Below are 18,707 nucleotides of genomic sequence, written 5' to 3' on the forward strand. Positions count from 1 at the left end.
CCACAGGACCCGCCGCGATTACTTCACTGCTCACTATCCGCAGAGCTTGCAATGCTTGGCGTGGTCAACTGGTTAACCTGGCAACAGGACGAGAGTGAGAAAGGGGGAGGGCGAGAGTGAGAAAGGGGAGGAGCAGAGTGAGAAAGAGGGAGGATGAGAGTGAGAAAGGGGGAGGAGCAGAGGGAGAAAGGGGAGGAGCAGAGGGAGAAAGGGGGAGGAGCAGAGTGAGAAAGGGGGAGGATCAGAGTGAGAAAGGGGAGGAGCAGAGTGAGAAAGGGGAGGAGCAGAGTGTGAAGGGGGAGCTCCTCTGTTGACCTCCATTGTAAACCTTTGACTGTTGACCTCCATTGTAAACTTTCAATTGGGCGAGGTGGGGGAGGGGGGGGGGGGTGCTAGATGGCAAGCTTCAAAAACCCACGAAAGTGATGAATAAGCCATTAGCAGATACACCAGTGACCAGGGTATAATCCTCATTTTCCTGACTAGAAACGGTTGGGATTGTCCCTGGATGGTTGGGCTGTTCTCACATCTGGAAAAGGGCAGCCTTGATCCCAAATCAAATCCCAAATCCAATCCATTGCTTTGGGGAAATTCCTCAACCGCTGCTGGCAAAATAGGATTCTCCTGGTAAGAGGTTCCTTCACCTTTGGTCTTGAATACAGAACATAGAAAAGATAACACCCCAGACCAAAGATTCCTCGGAGGAGTCACAGCGGACAATGATGGCAAAGCAAGCCTCAAATCGTACTGGAGTCTCTGGAGTTACTCAGACGGAAAAGTGAGACATTGAGGCATGTGTCACACAGAATTATACAGGTAATGGAAATTCAGCAGACCAATCATATTAAAATGCTAATTCAAGAATCAAGTCAACAAGATTTCCTGTCATTGTATAATATTGTATTATAGCATGGTTAAACCCTGATCACTTGTGTATCTGTTTGTGATTTATCCAAGTCTATTGGAGGTTATGAAGCTAGCAGCCCATCCATCCGATTGAAGGAGTTTACAATGAAGCTCAAAACCCGACAATCTCACTGTCAAAGACCAGCTACATCTCCCTCTCGTTCCCTCCCTCCTTTTCCTCCCACTCCCCCTGGAATATCCCACTCGAATCGAGGGATCTCACCCAGGCGTTGCAGCGCTACGAAAAAGATAAAGGATTAATTCTGGGAACTCCGAGCGGTGGCCAGGAGCTTCCTCCTGCTTTGGGAACTTTGTACCGGGCACCGCCTTTGTTCCGTATTCCATCTATGGAAAGAAAATAACTCCGGATCGTCTAATCTCTCCTAGCTCCCATTAATCCACCAAAGCCAGATGTTTTTCATGTTTTTCTTCACGGCAGCTGTTCCTGATGGTGAGGTGCCAAGTTCCAGTCCTCGCCTTGGAAACCCATGTGGGAAAGAATTAAGAAAGAAGAGCCTGCATTTGCATAGCGCCTTTCACAAGCTCGGTATTTTCCCCCAGAGTATTTGAGCAGCTGGTGAAGGACTCACTGCTGCCAGTTTTCAAACAGCATGGGGCCAAACACAGCAAAGGGATTCATGACCAAATAACCTGTTCTTGGTGATGGACCTCCATTGTAAACTTTCAATTGGGTGAGGTGAGGGGGGGGGGGGGGGAGCTGCTTATCTTGATTGATAAATGTCGGAGGGTTTGAGAAGAACTATCCAGTTCTTCTTCAATTACTTTGATTCTTGGGTTCAACGGATGGCGCTCTTGCCTCCAAATTGGGAAGATTATAAGTCCGCGTCTCACCTCGAGGTTGACATTTCAAGGAGTGCTGTAAGAGGTGCTAATGTCCAGATAACATAGGCCACATCTGTCCTCTCTCGCCAATGTTCAAGGTCCTATGGACCTATTCAACGGGTTTAGGATGGGAAAGCTGATTATAGAATCTCTACCGTGCAGAAGGAGGCCATTCAGCCCATCGAGCCTGCACTGATCCTCGAAAGAGCACCCCACTCCGGCCCACTCCCCATGCCCTATCCCTGTAACCCCACCCAATGTTTGGACACAAAGGGGCAATTTATCATGGCCAATCCCCTTAACCCGCCCATTTTTGGACTGTAGGAGGAAACCGGAGCACCCGGAAGAAACCCATGGAGACACGGGGAGAAGGTGTAAACCCCACACAGACAGTGACCCAAGGCCGGAATTCAACCCGGGTCACTCGCGCGGTGAGGCAGCAGTGCTGACCACTATGCTACCCTAGTTAAAGGCAGATCCTTCCTATTGCATGTAGTTTTGGAGTGGGTTGCTGAATTGAGTCCTTTCTTTTAAGGGTATTTCAAGTTATTGACCCTCAAACGTGAGATTTAAATCCTATCGGACTGTCTAACAAGTCTCAACTCTTATTGGAAAGAAATCCCTTTATCGCTGTGTGCTCACTGAACATTTACTGGTTCCTACTATGTAATGATATTGTTCTCAGAAAGCTCTAAAGATTTGTTACGCTAGACGTCCATCGGATGGTATCTAGACAAATGCTGATTAAAAGATTCTGTGTTATGCAGACATCTGTTTTTGTTAAAGTCTCCCACATAACCCCAGCCAACGCAGCAGGATTCCTGTCAGGAACCTTGAGCCAGACCGGAGGTGTCCAACCAGCCTCAAAAGCTGAATCACACCTTTTCTCATGGTCTTGTCTGCCACGGTTTCCAACCTCTAGTGGACCTGGCTCACCAGCGGGAACGTTACGAGATCCCTAGCCGCGACAATCGAGTTCCGGCAAGTGGCACCGCGATCGGGAAAGAGCACACTTGCACCCGATCATAGCCGTCTATGGGCAGCACGGTAGCACAAGTGGATAGCACTGTGGCTTCATAGCGCCAGGGTCCCAGGTTCGATTCCCCTCTGGGGCACTGTCTGTGCGGAGTCTGCACGTTCTCCCCGTGTCTGCGTGGGTTTCCTCCGGGTGCTCCGGTTTCCTCCCACAGTCCAAAAGCGTGCAGGTTAGGTGGATTGGCCATGATAAATTGCCCTTAGTGATCAAAAAAGGTTAGGAGGGATGATTGGGTTACGAGGATAGGGTGGAAGTGAGGGCTTAAATGGGTTGGTGCAGACTCGAAGGGCCGAATGGCCTCCTTCTGCACTGTATGTTCCATGTCTCCATTCATTTTATATCTTTCCTGCCCGCCCCCCCACCCCCCGCACGCCCACCCAACCATCCCCTGACTCTACAAACAGATCCATAAGCACGGTTACAGGCAGTTACAGAGATAGATTGGAGAAGTTGGGACTGTCTTCCTTGGAGATGAGAAGGTTTGGAGGGGATCTGATTAGAGGTGTTCAAACTCAGGTCGGCACTGGACAGAGCACACAGGGAGGAACTATTCCCACGGGTGGAAAGTTGGAGAACAAGAGGACACAGATTTAAACTAACTGGCAGAAGAAGCAATGGAGACCAGAGGAGAAGATTTGCTGTGCAGCGGCTGGTTAGGATTGGAATGCACTGTCTGAGAGTACGGTGGAGGCCCAGTTCAATCGAGGCACTCAGAAGGGAATTAGTCTGTACTCTGAAAAAGGCTCAATCGAGACTTTGAAGGGAGAATTAGATCATTATTTGGAAAGGGAGAATGTGCAGGGTCATGGGGAGAAGGCGGAGGGGTGGCACGGTGGCATACTGGTTAGCACTGCTGCCTATCAGCTCCAGGGACCCGGGTGACCGTCTGTGCGGAGTCTGCACGTTCTCCCCGTGTCTGCGTGGGTTTCCTCCGGGTGCTCCAGTTTCCTCCCACAGTCCAAAGATGTGCAGGTCAGGTGGATTGGCCACGCTAAATTGCCCCTTCGTGTCCAAAAAGGTTAGGTCGGATTACTGGGTTACGGGGATAGGGTGGGGGTGTGGGCTTAGGTAGGGTGCTCTTTCCAGGGGCTGGTGCGGACTCGATGGGCCAGATAGCCTCCTTCTGTACTGTATGATTCTATGAATCGCACTGGGAGCATCGCACATTCAGAGGGCCGACACAGACACATTGCACCAAATGACCTCCCTCTGTGCTGTAACACTTCTGCGATTTGCTTAAAAGCCATTCATCTTCCAGTTTGGATTAAAGATCATCGTCCAGACGTGTTAACTCTGTTTCTCTCATTGCCAGTGCTGCCAAACCTGCTGAGTGTCCCCAACAATCTAGATGTTCAAACTTCAAAATCGTCACGGACGTCACGTTTGCCTAACTCTGATAGCACTCGGGGTAGGTTTGCTAACAACATCAGAAAATTCTTGGTTCACCTAGCCTGGGCTGAACGTAATCGTCGAAACCCACAACTAAATCCTGGGCCCACATATCAATTCTCCCCCCCCCACCCCACCCCCCCCCCCCCACCCTTACCTCCCCCACCCCCCACACCATAGTCACACTATTCCATTATGCTCAACATACACCAAAGCCTGAAGATACCCAACACTAATTGGCATTCAGTGCCAAAAACATTCTAAAGTGAACATATGGTTGGAATGTGCAAACCTCCCGACCGTCCCAGATACTGGTTTGACCCTGGGTGTGAGCCAGGCCTTGGCCGCAAGTCAAAACAAATGTCTTCACAGTGTCAGGGTTCGAGAATTATCTGATTTCTTTCCCACGTAAACCAGTCACCAATCCTCCCCCCCTTGCCCATCTCTCCCCCGCCCCTGCTCTGACTAAACTCCGAACGCACCAGACCAGGGGGGGGTCGACAAAGCCACAGGAAACGGCCGACCACCCTGGTCACGGCTTGCCCCAAACGCCGAGTGGTTTGGTTACAGGACCTGCCATATTTCCAACAGGAAGACCAGCACTCAGCCCAGCTGGGGAGTCTGTGCACCCCTCAATCGGACCTGCGAAGACACCAACACCTGAGGGACAGGATACTGCCAATACAGAGAATAGTCATTGTTCCTCAAATACGCAAACTCCAACTGCAGCGACAACGGGAATCTTTCTGTTCAAAATTATTTAAGGCAACGTATAGACATCATGTCAACAATTTTTCCCTCTGAAGTTTCTAACAATCATAAATATATCGCATTTATTTTTAGAAAGGTGGATTTTTGGATTTACAAGGAGATGAATTCGTGAATTTCACTTCAAAAGTACTTTTTATTTAACCAACGGGACGTGAGGTCACCGGATAAGCCAGCATTTATTGCCCATCCCTAATTACCCTTGAGAAGGTGTCACTGAGAGCGAGGGAGCAGGAAAGAGAGCGAGAGCAGAGCGAGAGAGTGAGAGCAGAGAGAGAGGGAACGCGAGAGCGAGCAGAGAGTGCGAGCAGAGAGCGAGAGAGAGCGCGAGCAGAGAGCGAGACAGCGAGCCGAGAGCGAGAGAGAGCGCAAGCAGAGAGCGAGAGAACGAGCCAGCGAGCAGAGAGTGAGAGCAGAGCAAGAGAGTGAGAGCAGAGAGAGAGAGAATGCGAGAGCGAGCAGAGAGTGCGAGCAGAGAGCGAGAGAGAGCGCGAGCAGAGAGCGAGACAGCGAGCAGAGAGCGAGAGAACGAGCCAGCGAGCAGAGAGCGAGAGAGAGCGCGGGCAGTGAGCGAGAGAACGAGACAGCGAGCAGAGAGCGAGAGAGAGCACGAGCAGAAAGCGAGAGAACGAGACAGCGAGCAGAGAGCGAGAGCAGAAAGCGAGAGAACGAGACAGCGAGCAGAGAGCGAGTGAGAGCACGAGCAGAGAGCGAGAGAACGAGGCAGAGAGCGAGAGAGAGTCTGAGCAGAGAGCGAGAGAATGAGACAGCGAACAGAGAGCACGAGCAGAGAGAGAGAAAATGGGAGAGCGAGCAGCGAGAGAGAGCGCAAGCAGCGAAAGAGAGCGCGAGCAGAGAGCGAGAGAGAGCACGAGCAGAGATCGCAAGCAGAGAGAGAGAGAACGAGACAGCGAGCAGAGAGTGAGGGAGAGCACGAACAGAGAGCGAGAGAACGAGACAGTGAGCAGAGAGCAAGAGAGAACACGAGCAGAAAGCGAGAGAACGAGACAGCGAGCAGAGAGCGAGAGAGAGCACGAGCAGAGAGCGAGAGAATGACACAGCGAGCAGAGAGCGAGAGAGAGCACGAGCAGAGAGCGAGAGAACGACACAGCGAGCAGAGAGCGAGAGAGAGAGCGAGCAGAAAGTGAGAGAATGAGACAGCGAGCAGAGAGCGAGAGAGAGCACGAGCAGAGAGCGAGAGAACGAGACAGCGAGCAGAGAGCAAGAGAGGGTGCGAGCAGAGAGCGAGAGAACAAGACAGCGAGTAGAGAGCATGAGCAGAGAGAGAGAAAACGGGAGATCGAGCAGCGAGCAGAGAGCAAGAGAGAGAGAGAACGAGACAGCGAGCAGAGAGCAAGAGCAGAGAGAGAGAGAGAGCATGAGGGCGAGAGCAGAGAGCAAGAGAGAGCCAGAGCATGAGTAGAGAGCCAAGCAGAGAGAGAACGAGACAACGGGCAGAGAGCAAGGGCAGAGCGAGAGAGAGCATGAGAGAGAGAGAAGAGAGCAAGGGAGAGCCAGAGAGCGAGTGAGAGAGAATGAGAGCAGAGAGAGAGAGGGCAGAGTGAGCAGAGAGAGCAAGACAGTAAGAGCAGAGAGAGTGAGAGCAGAGAGAGAGAGGACAGAGAGAGCAGAGAGCGAGACAGCAAGAGCAGAGAGAGAGAGTGAGAGCAGCGAGAGAGAGAATGAGAGCAGAGAGAGAGAGAAAGAGAGAGAGAGAGTGAGGGCAGAGAGAGAGAGAGGGCAGAGAGAGCAGAGAGCGAGACAGCAAGAGCAGAGAGAGAGAGTGAGAGCAGCGAGAGAGAGAATGAGAGCAGAGAGAGACAGAAAGAGAGAGAGAGAGTGAGCAGAGCGAAAGAGTGAGCAGAGAGAGAAAGTGAGAATAGAGAGAATGAGAGAGAGAGAGTGAACAGAGAGCGAGAGAGAGAGAGCTGAGAGAGAGAGAGAGAGAACAAGAGAGAGTAAGATGGAAAGAGTCGATACTGAGAAAGACCAACACTCTTTCGAAGTTGATTCTCTTTGAAATACATTCTGACTTCATCATTCCAGTTGCTGTTTGAATGAAAGAACAAGTATGGTGGCACAGAATTACCAACAAGCTCTTTCCATCTGCAGTTTATCTCAAATTAATCCAAGCGTGGTCCTAATTGATGCATATTTCGTTTCCAAAGTAGTTATGCCTTTAATGGCCCCTGACTGGATCGGAGATTGCCAAGTCGATCACGAGCTTGTTTGAACTTGCGACTTCAGCAAGGCGGCAAACTAGAAAAGAGCAAGCTGGCTATAACCGAGGGGCACCGCGCAGGCTCCCAGCTACCTGGCTTTGATGTGTGCGGTAATTCCTGCAGACTTGCGAGACTCAAACAGGTTCTAGCACACCGGATATGATAACAATTGGATTCACCTGCTCAGCGCATCAGAAAAAGAAAATAGCTGCACAGTTGATAAACATCGCATCAAGGACATGTGAGCCAGGTGTGGAAAACAACTGGAGGACATCTAGAATTCTGTTCAGCAATGCGCGCCTTTCGACAACCTGTTCTTGGCACCGGTATCTGCAACAGAAGCCTTTCTCCTCTAATTTACTGGCCCATCCTGTCACACTGTCACACTAATGTGACGAGGCTTTACTTTGGCACCAGGCACGGACAGTTGCTGAGGTAGAAATCTGCCCGCAATCAGTCGCCAGCGGTGACGTAGAGGCGAGTAAGTCACCCACAGCTTCAGCCTCACACGAGAGGACTAAAACGAAGTTTAAGACTTTCCAACTCAAAGAATTTTTTTCCAGAATTTCACTGAGGCTTGCGCTAAGCAACAAAAACAAAAGGGCCAGAACGAGCTTGATCTAGGACAGTCCGTCAAATGAAGCTGCGACTTTGGGGTATCAGACTTGTTACATTAATCTTTGTGGTTAGATATCGTTACTCTTTGCTTCGTAATGCAGAATGGTCTGATGGTGTGATTATAAAGAAACCACCAATCTCTAACTTAAAGCAAAACTGATTTATTTAATAACGAGTAAAATATATTGAGTTTGCACACTCCACAGAACTGTAACTATTAATAAAGTAATCTATGATTAAGTAATAACTAATGAACTACACGTGATACTTCTATCTAGTCTTAAGTATGCTGTGATCTATCTCTCTCTCTTGCTAACACTTAACTGACTACCCAAGATCCCAAGTTCTTATATTTATACTGGGAATGAGTGGTGCCCTCTAGTGTTTGTATTACACTGAGATGTAATATTTAACCCTTTACAGTTACGTATATACATATTATTACACCTACTCCTGGTACCATGTTATATTACTCTTTGTGGCAATATATCATTACTCTTTGCTTCGTTATCCAGAATGGTCTTATGGTGTCTATATCTCTCTCTTGCTAACACTTAACTGACAACCCAATATCCCAAGTTCTTATATTTATACTGGGAAATGGTGGTGCCCTCTAGTGTTTGTAGCACACTGAGATGGAATAAGTAACCCTTTACTGGTGTACATATATACAAATCATTACAAGACTCAAACTGGCAGATTTGGGACGGGCGTGAGCCGGGTCACACAGACCAATTGTCATCGACTTCCACCCGGAGCAGCAAACGAGAAAAGTCAGCGGGTTGTTTCGGAAAGCACAGAGGGCTCGGCTGAAGAGGAGGTTCCCTCTTGATGGATAGATAGTAAGGGCCGAATGGCCTTTGTAGCCTGCATCCCCAAAGGAGCAGGAGGAGGCCATTCGGCCCTTCGAGCCTGCTCCGCCATTCATCAGGATCATGGCTGATCACCCAGCTCAATAGCCTGGTCCCGCCTTCCCCCATATCCTTTGAACCCTTTAGCCCTAAGTGCTAAATCTAACTGCTTCTTGAAAACATGCAATGTTTTGGCCTCAACTACTTCCTGTGGTGATGAATTCCACAGGCCGACCACTCTCTGGGTAAAGAGATTTCTCCTCATCTCTGTCCTAAATGGTCTCATCCGTATCCTCAAACTGTGACCCCTGGTTCTGGACACACCCACCATCGGGAACATCCTTCCTGCATCTCCCCCGTCCAGTCCCATTGGAATTCTATAGGTTTCTGTGAGATTCCCCCTCCTTCATCTAAACTCCAGCGAATACAATCCTAACTGATTCAATCTCCCCTTGTACCTCAGTCCCTCCCTCCCAGGAATCAGTCTGGTAAACCTTCTCTGCACTCCCTCAAGAGCAAGAACATCCTCCCTCAGAGAAGGAGACCAAAACTGCACACAATACTCCAGGTGTGACCTCACCAAGAGTATGCTGTCTAATTGCAGCAAGACATCCCTGCTCCTGTACTCTAATCCTCTTGCAATGAAGGCCAACATACCATTAGCCTTCTTTACCGCCTGCTGCACCTGCATGCTTACCTTCAGCGACAGGTGCACAAGGACACCCAGGTCTCGTTGAACATTCCCCTCTCCTAATTTATGGCCATTCAGATAATAATCTGCCTTCCCATTTTTGCAACCAAAATGCAAAAACTCACATTTATACTGCATCTGCCATTAACTTGCCCACTCAATCAACTTGTCCAATACACAGTGATCAGGAAGCCAAGGCAGATATTTCCCCCTCACAACCAGAGGAAAGATAATTTAAAGTACTTCTACCACAGGCCGAGACGAGATCAGTAAGTGCGCGGGGTCAGAACAGCATAATGTGTTTAGTCCGTGGGGCCTTTCCTTCTCAGTCTGAAGCAGTTCAGCTCTGGCCAGTGTCTTTAGAAACCGATCAATGGGGAGGAGCCAGGATTGGGCATCGAAGGAGCCAGAAAGAAGCAGGACACTATGTTAGGAATGGGTTAACAGACCTTCCAACCAAATACTAATTATCCAATAGAAATCACTGATATATAAAGGGGTTATAGGTGGCAGTATTTGTTGGTGGGGACTTGTCTGCGATGTTGGATCTAATAAATAAAGGTGGTTTGTGGAGAAGCAGAACTCTTGTCTCCTTTACTCTACAGCAACCCAGAAGCTTAAACACCCTGGACTGACAGACTTTCTCACTGACCTCAAACACCTCCTCATCCAATATCCTAGTGCCAACGACCGTGACTCCGTTTGTGCTGACCACTGGGTTGTCACTTCGAGCCAAATGTTCAGACATCGGTTTGTTGCAGTCGACAATCATCGTCACAGTGTTCCCTTCAACACTGAGCGCCACCCTGTGCCACCTGCAAAACACAACCAGCAGGCACTGAGCGGCCCCGTCAGTAAAGGCAGACAGTCAGTCAATCCTGCCAATCCTGCCATCGGATCCCTCCTGCCATCGGATCCCTCCGCATTGTCGGCTCGGGGATTATTCACCACATTGAAATACGTGAATTGAAGGGTTTCTGGAGCTGATGTTGTGCAGATTCAAACGGCAGTGCTGACCCCCTCTAAACAGAACTTCAGTTACGAGGATATGATGTTGGTTCTGTTCTCCTTGGAGAGGAGAAGGCTGAGAGGAGATTGGATAGAAAGGTCCAAAATCATAAGGGAGGTCTGGACAGAGTGGACGGGGGGAAACTGTTCCCGCTCGTAACGGGATCAATGAAAGGGCAGAGATTTGAAGTGATTTGCAAAAGCAGCAGCTGCGATGTGAGGGAAACCTTTTTCACACAGCGAGTGGTTGGGCAGTGGTGTGCTGGGCCTGGAAGGCAGCTTCAAGCGGGGTATTCGAGAGGGCGTTAGACGATTATTTGAATGGAAACAATGTGCGGGGAAAAGGCAGGGGAACGGACACTGAGTCACGATGCTCGCCTGGAGAACTGGCAAAGACTCGATGGGTTGAATGGCCTCCTCCTGCGCCGTGACAATTCTGTGACGAGCAGCGATACTTTGCTCAGTTCACGCACTTCGCCACAACAGCTTGCATTTATATAGCACCCATAACATTGTAAAATGTCCCAACGGGCTTCATAGGACAGTTAACAGTCAAAACAAACGCACATCATGAAACATCAGAAAAAGTGACCAGAGTTTGGGCGAAGGGGTTGACTGAGGAGGGTGTTTTAAAGCGACACGAGTGAGGGAAAGGTTTGTTACCCGAGTGCTGATGTTTTACTCACTCCACTATTACCATCGTCAGAGACAATCCTTTTTAACCGTCAGCACTTCACTCAATATACTCACTCCAGCCAACACCGTTCCCAACAATTTCCCAGCAACTTAAGCTAGGTGGGGTGGCACAGTGGGTAGCACTGCTGCCTCACAGCGCCAGGGACCCGGGTTCAATTCCGGCCTCGGGTGACTGTCTGCGTGGAGTTTGCATGTTCTCCCCGTGTGTGCGTGGGTTTCCTCCGGGTGCTCCGGTTTCCTCCCACAGTCCAAAGATGTGCGGGTTAGGTGGATTGGCCGTGCTACTTGCCCCTTAATGCCCTTGGGTTAGGTGGTATTACTGGGTGGCGAGGATAGGGTGTGGGCGTGGGCCGAGGTTGGGTTGCTAGGATCGCTCGAAGGCCCAAATGGCCTCCTTCTGCTCTGTAGTGATTAGAAACAGGGTAGACAGGAAAGGCTTATTTCGCCCTAGCTGAGGAGCCAGGGGCATAGATTCCGGAAGGATTAGAGAGGACATGAGGGAAAACCTTTTCACCCTGAAGTTGGTGGTTGAGGCCAAAATGCTCAACTTATTCGAAAGGTATCGGGATCAGTATCTGAGGTGCTGGAACCTGCAGGAAAATGGGGATACTTTTTAAAACCTTTGTGCTCAGCACAGACATGATGGGCTGAGAGGGCTCATCCTGTACTATAATTCCACAGTGGTCCTATTTCCAGTATCTGAGGTATTTGGCTTTTATCTATCCCCAAATTTCTCCACGTTCTGCTGAGTGCGCCTCAGTCCACAGGGAGAATGGGTGGGAATGGAACGTCCCACCGTTAGATTTCACTGCAATCCTCTCGACTGCGCTGCTGCCAAGGTACATGGAAAATGCGACTGTCGGGCAACCTACTGTGTCAGCTACAATCAAAGTCGCCGTATACCTCAGTTGAAGGGAACAGAATGACCTGGAGCTTTGCTCTCGTTGCCTGAAGCTCTTGCAGCGTAGTGACAGAAACCCCCCCCCTCACCTCTCCAACCTCCCCCTGTGACCAAGCTTTTGACCAAATATGTCTTTGCCTGGCTCGTTGTGTCAGGTTTGGCTTGGTAACCCTGCTGTCGAGCTCCTTTGGGATGAGAGGCGATGGAACATACAAGATCCTGAGGGGACTTTGAACGGGTGGATATCTGGGGGCCGGTTCCCTTTGTGGGGAAGTCAAAAATTAAAGGACGCTGTTTAAAAATAAGATATCTCCCTTTAACGACAGAGATGAGGAGAAACCTTTTCTCCCAAAGAGGCGTTGGTGTGGAACTATCTTCCCCAGGAAGTACTGGAGGCTGGGTCTGATAGAAATTATTCAAGGTGGAGTGAGAAGGATTTTTGATCTACAAGAGAGTCAAGGGTCATGGCCGGGGGAATTGGGGGGTTTAGACAAACCATCGTCAAATCTAATCGACCGGGCCGATGACTCACGCAAAGCTTTATTCGAGGAAACTCCCTCCCTAACAGCGCAGTGGGTGTACCTATACCTCAAGAAGGCAACTCACCACCACCTTCTGAAGGGCAACTAGGAATGGGCATTAAATGCCGGCCTAACCAGCGACGCCCACATCCCGTCGCTGAATTGACTGTTTCCGCGTGACCAAAGGGCAGATCGCGAGGGAGGAGGTTACGGCGTCGCACTTACTTGCCATCAGATAGGTTAATCTTTTTGAAGATGGGGTAATCCTCGGGGGTTGGTTTGCCGGTTTGATCCTCATAGAGGAAGACCGGAGATCGTCCGATCTCCACCCCAAGCTGTTGTATCCCTTGGTTATTGTAGATGGACAGCAGGAAGAACTGAGACATTTTCTTGGCCTTCAATGTGGTTAGGATGGAGAAATTCTCTGGAAAATTTCCATCTACAGTTTGAAAAGAGGCCGGATTTAACAATATATTCGACAACAAAATACAGCCCCATTGCAATATCTGAAGGGACAGGGCTTCTACATCTTCTGCATCTCGCACATGCTCCAGCCTGGTCTATTCAATGTACTAAATCATTCTTCCCCATCGCTCTCTCTCTCTCTCCCGCCCCTAATGTAACTTTACAGGGTCAGGAGGCCATGGTTTGAGCTGTTGATATCTCGAGAAAATGCCAAAGGTGCCCACTTTTGATAAAACTTCACCCATTGTCTGGCTCTCTAATTTGAGGAGATGAGGAGGAATATCTTCTCTCTCGGAGGGACGTTACGCTTTTGGGATTCCCTTCTGCAAAGAGCTGTGGAGATTGGATCATTGGACATATTCAAGGGTCAAGTCTCAGATTCTCATTCCACGAGGGAGTCAAGTACGGTGGAGGCTACAATCAGGTCAGCCAAGTTTTTATCGCTCGATGGAACAGGCCCGAGGGCCAAATGGCCCTCACCTGCACCTAACTTGTTATGTGGAGAAACTGAGAAGCTTGGTTTGTTCTCCTTAAGAGCAGTGAAGGCTCAGGGAGATATAATAGAGGTGTTCAAATTCACGCCGTGTTTCATTAGAGTGTACAGGAAGAAATGGTTGGAGAGAGTTGGTGACTAGAGGACTCAGATTTAAGGTAAAATAATCAAGGGGGGGGTTTTGGAAAATAGCTCTTTGTAAACACACCAAAATGTTATGACCTGAAAGTTGGAAGCAGTTCCTATACCAACTGTCAAAAGGGAACTGGATAAAGAATTGATATGCTGGGATATAAAAGGAAAAGATTATGGGGGAAAAAAGCAGGGAACTAGAACTATTACCAACATGCGAGCACAAGTAAAATTGTTAATTACTTTTTAAATCGGGTTTAATTATGTGCATGTGGAGGCAACTGATTCGAGTTTTACTTGGGCATATATCAAGAGACGCTTCCTGACACTGTTATGGGGTTGGGTTAGGAGGTGTACGCTTGTAATGTTTCACGTGGTGAATAAATCGAAGACGGCGCAAAGACCGCCTCACCCACTGGCTATCTTGATTATAACAAAGTTGACCACTTCCTGTGCTGTATGATTCAACGAGTACAATCCGACCAGGATAATATCCTAGGTTCCCTCACATCGCATTGCTGTTCCATCTAGTGGCTTGGCTAAAGGTTTATGTCAATGCATCCCAAGCAACTTTGACCAAGCAGCTAGCTTTTAACGCTGGTGTGAAATCCCCCCCTCCACCCCGTCCCCACCACCATGGATTCTACTCCCAATTCTCCACATAAACATACCTGGGAATAACTGCGTTGTGAGAGCACTAAAATGCGTTTTATTTTCTATTCGGAGTGCAAGGTCTGGGTCTTCAGTGCCTTTACGTTGTGTGCAAAGTCCTGCAACGGTCACAACACCATCCATGGTGTCCTGAAGCTTCAGTATCTGGAGGATGTCAACTGGATCCTCTGTAAGAGCCAAAGGTCACATTTATGAGAATCGGCCATTCCAAATGGATTTCCAGTTACTCAGTCACATGGCAAGGTTATCAGCTACTTTCTAAAGACATTTCCGGTCGAAAAACAACAGGGCGGGAAGAAAAAGACCCAGGTTTTCTCAAAGTTCACAACACGCGATTAGGTGATTCTTTCAAATGCGAAGGGTTCACAACCAATAGGATTCTGCTTTACTCCCAAGGTTAGAAAATTGCTCAAGGTCGCTTTCGATTGTAGCCTTGAATCCTGTTTGATTCTAATCATTTCCCAAACCCACCCCCAACATCTAGGCGGTATCATCTTTGACACCAGCAAAAACAAATCTAGGCTGACACTTCCAGTGGAGTACTGAGGGAGGGCTGCACTGTCCAAGTTGCAATGTTAAATGGAGGCCCCCATCTGCACTCCCAGTCTGATGTCCAATAATACCCAACACTATTTCAAAAATTAAAGAGCAAGGGAATTATCACCAGTTTTCCTGACGGAATTCATGGTTAGTGGCTCAACCTCCGAAAGAGTGTAATTGCGGGAAACCACGTGGAGTTTGTATCTCTACCCTGTTGGATGTAGAATAAACTTGCTGAAGGTAAAAGACAAGCCGCTGTATTGTTTCTCCATCATACATTAACAGCTATCATCGACCAATGTCAATCTTGGATTTTTTTTTCTTAATGTCTCCGCCTGTAGCTTTTTCCAACATTTGACCGTCTGGCTCTTTCTTCGAATATCTCTGCGTCCAGAACATAAAAGGTGTGGCAGGAAATGTTACACAGAGCGCACAGGACAGAAACAGGCCATTCGGGAGGAGGATCAGTGAACCGGTGCATTCGTTTGGATTCCCTCTCCACAGACGTTGCCAAACCCGCCGAGTGTTTTCAGGATGTCCTGTTTTTATTTCAGATTCCCAACATCTGCAATAATGGGGACTGCACTCTTTCCCCTTGGTACTGTGGCCATTAGCACCCGGTTTCTGTGGCTATGACTCATCTTTCATTCTCGCTCCACAGTATAAATATTTCCCACTTTCTCTGTCTGTTCGCTTTGACAAAGAGTCGTCGGAATCGAAACGTTAGCTCTTTTCTCTCCCTACAGATGCTGCCAGACCTGCTGAGATTTTCCAGCATTTTCTCTTTCGTTTCAGATTCCAGCATCCACAGTAATTTGCTTTTATCTGCAGTATTCCCATGTTCAGGCTCGTTTTACTCTTCATCTGCCAAGATATCACTGCAAATAAATGTCCTGACTGCTGGTTCACGTTTATAAATCTCTGCTGCGTGTTCCAGTCGACAAGAATACATCTGGATTGTGTGTCTGTAAGACTCAATAGTCCCAGCTTTCCAGAGCAGAGAGCAGGACAATTCATATTGCTTTATTCAGGAAGTAACTATTTGTTTTTACTGTTGGGACAGCCATGAATCACACCCAGCCTTTCTGCTGTAATTCAAGTAACGTTTTCTTATTGAATCAGGATTTGGACTGACTCCGAATCGAAGCAGAATCTAACTCCTGTACTAAGGCTACTGAAAGAATCAAAATCAAATATTTCCTTGGCAAGCGAGACAGTTCGGGATGACCCAAAGTTTACTTTACAAGGTCGTTTTGCAGGATTCTCCCTTTACAATGGGTTGAGATTTCCCCCCTTTTACAATTGATTCCTTTGTAGCGGAGACCAGACTCACCGCCAGCACAGTTTTAGACACTTTTCCGCTTGTGGCCAAACCAAAACTGCACTTGACCCGAAGGCGAAGCGGCGACTAGTCCTCAAAATCTCTTGCTGTCTTGGAAGCATTTCTAGACCTGCAGTACAACTCCTGGACAAGACACGTAACTCCTGGACAAGATGCACATCTCCCGGACAAGACACACGTCTCCCGGACAAGACACACGTCTCCCGGACAAGACACACGTCTCCCGGACAAGACACGTAACTCCTGGACAAGATGCACATCTCCCGGACAATACACACGTCTCCCGGACAAGACACGTAACTCCTCGACAAGACACGTAACTCCTGAACAAGACGCACATCTCACGGACAAGACACACATCTCCCGGACAAGACACACGTCTCCCGGACAAGACACACGTCTCCCGGACAAGACACGTAACTCCTGGACAAGACACGTAACTCCTGAACAAGACGCACATCTCCCGGAAAAGACACACGTCTCCCGGACAAGACACACGCCTCCCGGACAAGACACACGTCTCCCGGACAAGACACGTAACTCCTGGACAAGACACGTAACTCCTGAACAAGACGCACATCTCCTGGACAAGACACACGTCTCCCGGACAAGACACACGTCTCCCGGACAAGACACACGTCTCCCGGACAAGACACGTAACTCCTGGACAAGACACGTAACTTCTGAACAAGACGCACATCTCCCGGACAAGACACACATCTCCCGGACAAGACACACGTCTCCCGGACAAGACACGTAACTTCTGGACAAGACACGTAACTCCTGGACAAGACACGTAACTCCTGAACAAGACGCACATCTCCCAGACAAGACACACGTCTCCCAGACAAGACACACGTCTCCTGAACAAGACGCACATCTCCCAGACAAGACACACGTCTACCAGACAAGACACACGTCTCCCGGACAAGACACGTGTCTCCCGGACAAGACACGTGTCTCCTGGACAAGGCACACGTCTCCTGGACAAGACACACGTCTCCCGGACAAGACACACGTCTCCTCGACAAGGCACATGTCTCCTGGACAAGGCACACACCTCATGGACAAGACACACATCTCCTGGACAAGACACACACCTCATGGACAAGACACACACCTCATGGACAAGACACATACCTCATGGACAAGGCAAACGTCTCCTGGACAAGGCACACAACTCATGGACAAGACACACATCTCATGGATAAGACACACATCTCATGGACAAGACACACACCTCATGGACAAGACACACATCTCATGGACAAGACACATGTCTCCTGGACACGACACACACCTCATGGACAAGACACACATCTCCTGGACAAGACACACGTCTCCTGGACAACACACATGTCTCCTGGACAAGACACACGTCTCCTGGACAAGGCACACATCTCATGGACAAGACACACATCTCATGGACAAGACACACGTCTCCTGGACAAGACACACACCTCATGGACAAGACACACACCTCATGGACAAGACACACACCTCATGGACAAGACACACACCTCATGGACAAGACACACGTCTCCTGGTCAAGACACACACCTCCTGGACAAGGCACACACCTCCTGGACAAGGCACACACCTCCTGGACAAGACACACATCTCCTGGACAAGACACACGTCTCCTGGACAAGGCACACGTCTCCTGGACAAGACACACGTCTCCTGGACAAGACACACGTCTCCTGGACAAGACACACGTCTCCTGGACAAGACACACATCTCCTGGACAAGACACACATCTCCTGGACAAGACACACATCACCTGGACAAGACACACATCTCCTGGACAAGACACACGTCTCCTGGACAAGACACATGTCTCCTGGACAAGGCACACACCTCATGGACAAGGCACACACCTCATGGACAAGACACACATCTCCTGGACAAGGCACACACCTCATGGACAAGGCACACACCTCATGGACAAGACACACATCTCCTGGACAAGGCACACACCTCATGGACAAGGCACACACCTCATGGACAAGACATACACCTCATGGACAAGACACACACCTCATGGACAAGACACACGTCTCCTGGACAAGGCACACACCTCATGGACAAGGCACACACCTCATGGACAAGACACACGTCTCCTGGACAAGGCACACACCTCATGGACAAGACACACGTCTCATGGACAAGACACACGTCTCCCTGACAAGACACACATCTCCTGGACAAGACACACATCACCTGGACAAGACACACATCTCCTGGACAAGACACACGTCTCCTGGACAAGACACACACCTCATGGACAAGACACACGTCTCATGGACAAGACACACGTCTCATGGACAAGACACACGTCTCCTGGACAAGGCACACACCTCATGGACAAGACACACGTCTCATGGACAAGACACACGTCTCCTGGACAAGATACACACCTCATGGACAAGACACACAACTCATGGACAAGACACACGTCTCCTGGACAAGACACACACCTCATGGACAAGGCACACACCTCATGGACAAGACACACGTCTCCTGGACAAGGCACACACCTCATGGAGAAGACACACACCTCATGGACAAGGCACACACCTCATGGACAAGGCACACACCTCATGGAGAAGA

General features: G+C 49.2%; 1 protein-coding gene across 1 annotated transcript in view; it reads right to left on the reverse strand.

Moving 5' to 3' along the window:
* LOC140403200 (uncharacterized) overlaps nt 1-18,707 on the reverse strand; it is a 330,215-nt gene that overhangs the window by 236,922 nt on the left and 74,586 nt on the right. The window contains 3 exon segments of the mRNA XM_072490949.1: nt 9,977-10,139; nt 12,676-12,889; nt 14,212-14,379. Coding sequence (XP_072347050.1) covers nt 9,977-10,139; nt 12,676-12,889; nt 14,212-14,379 — 545 coding nt within the window.

The sequence above is a fragment of the Scyliorhinus torazame genome, chromosome 27 (genome assembly GCF_047496885.1).
Source record: "Scyliorhinus torazame isolate Kashiwa2021f chromosome 27, sScyTor2.1, whole genome shotgun sequence".
Taxonomy (NCBI): Eukaryota; Metazoa; Chordata; class Chondrichthyes; order Carcharhiniformes; family Scyliorhinidae; genus Scyliorhinus; species Scyliorhinus torazame.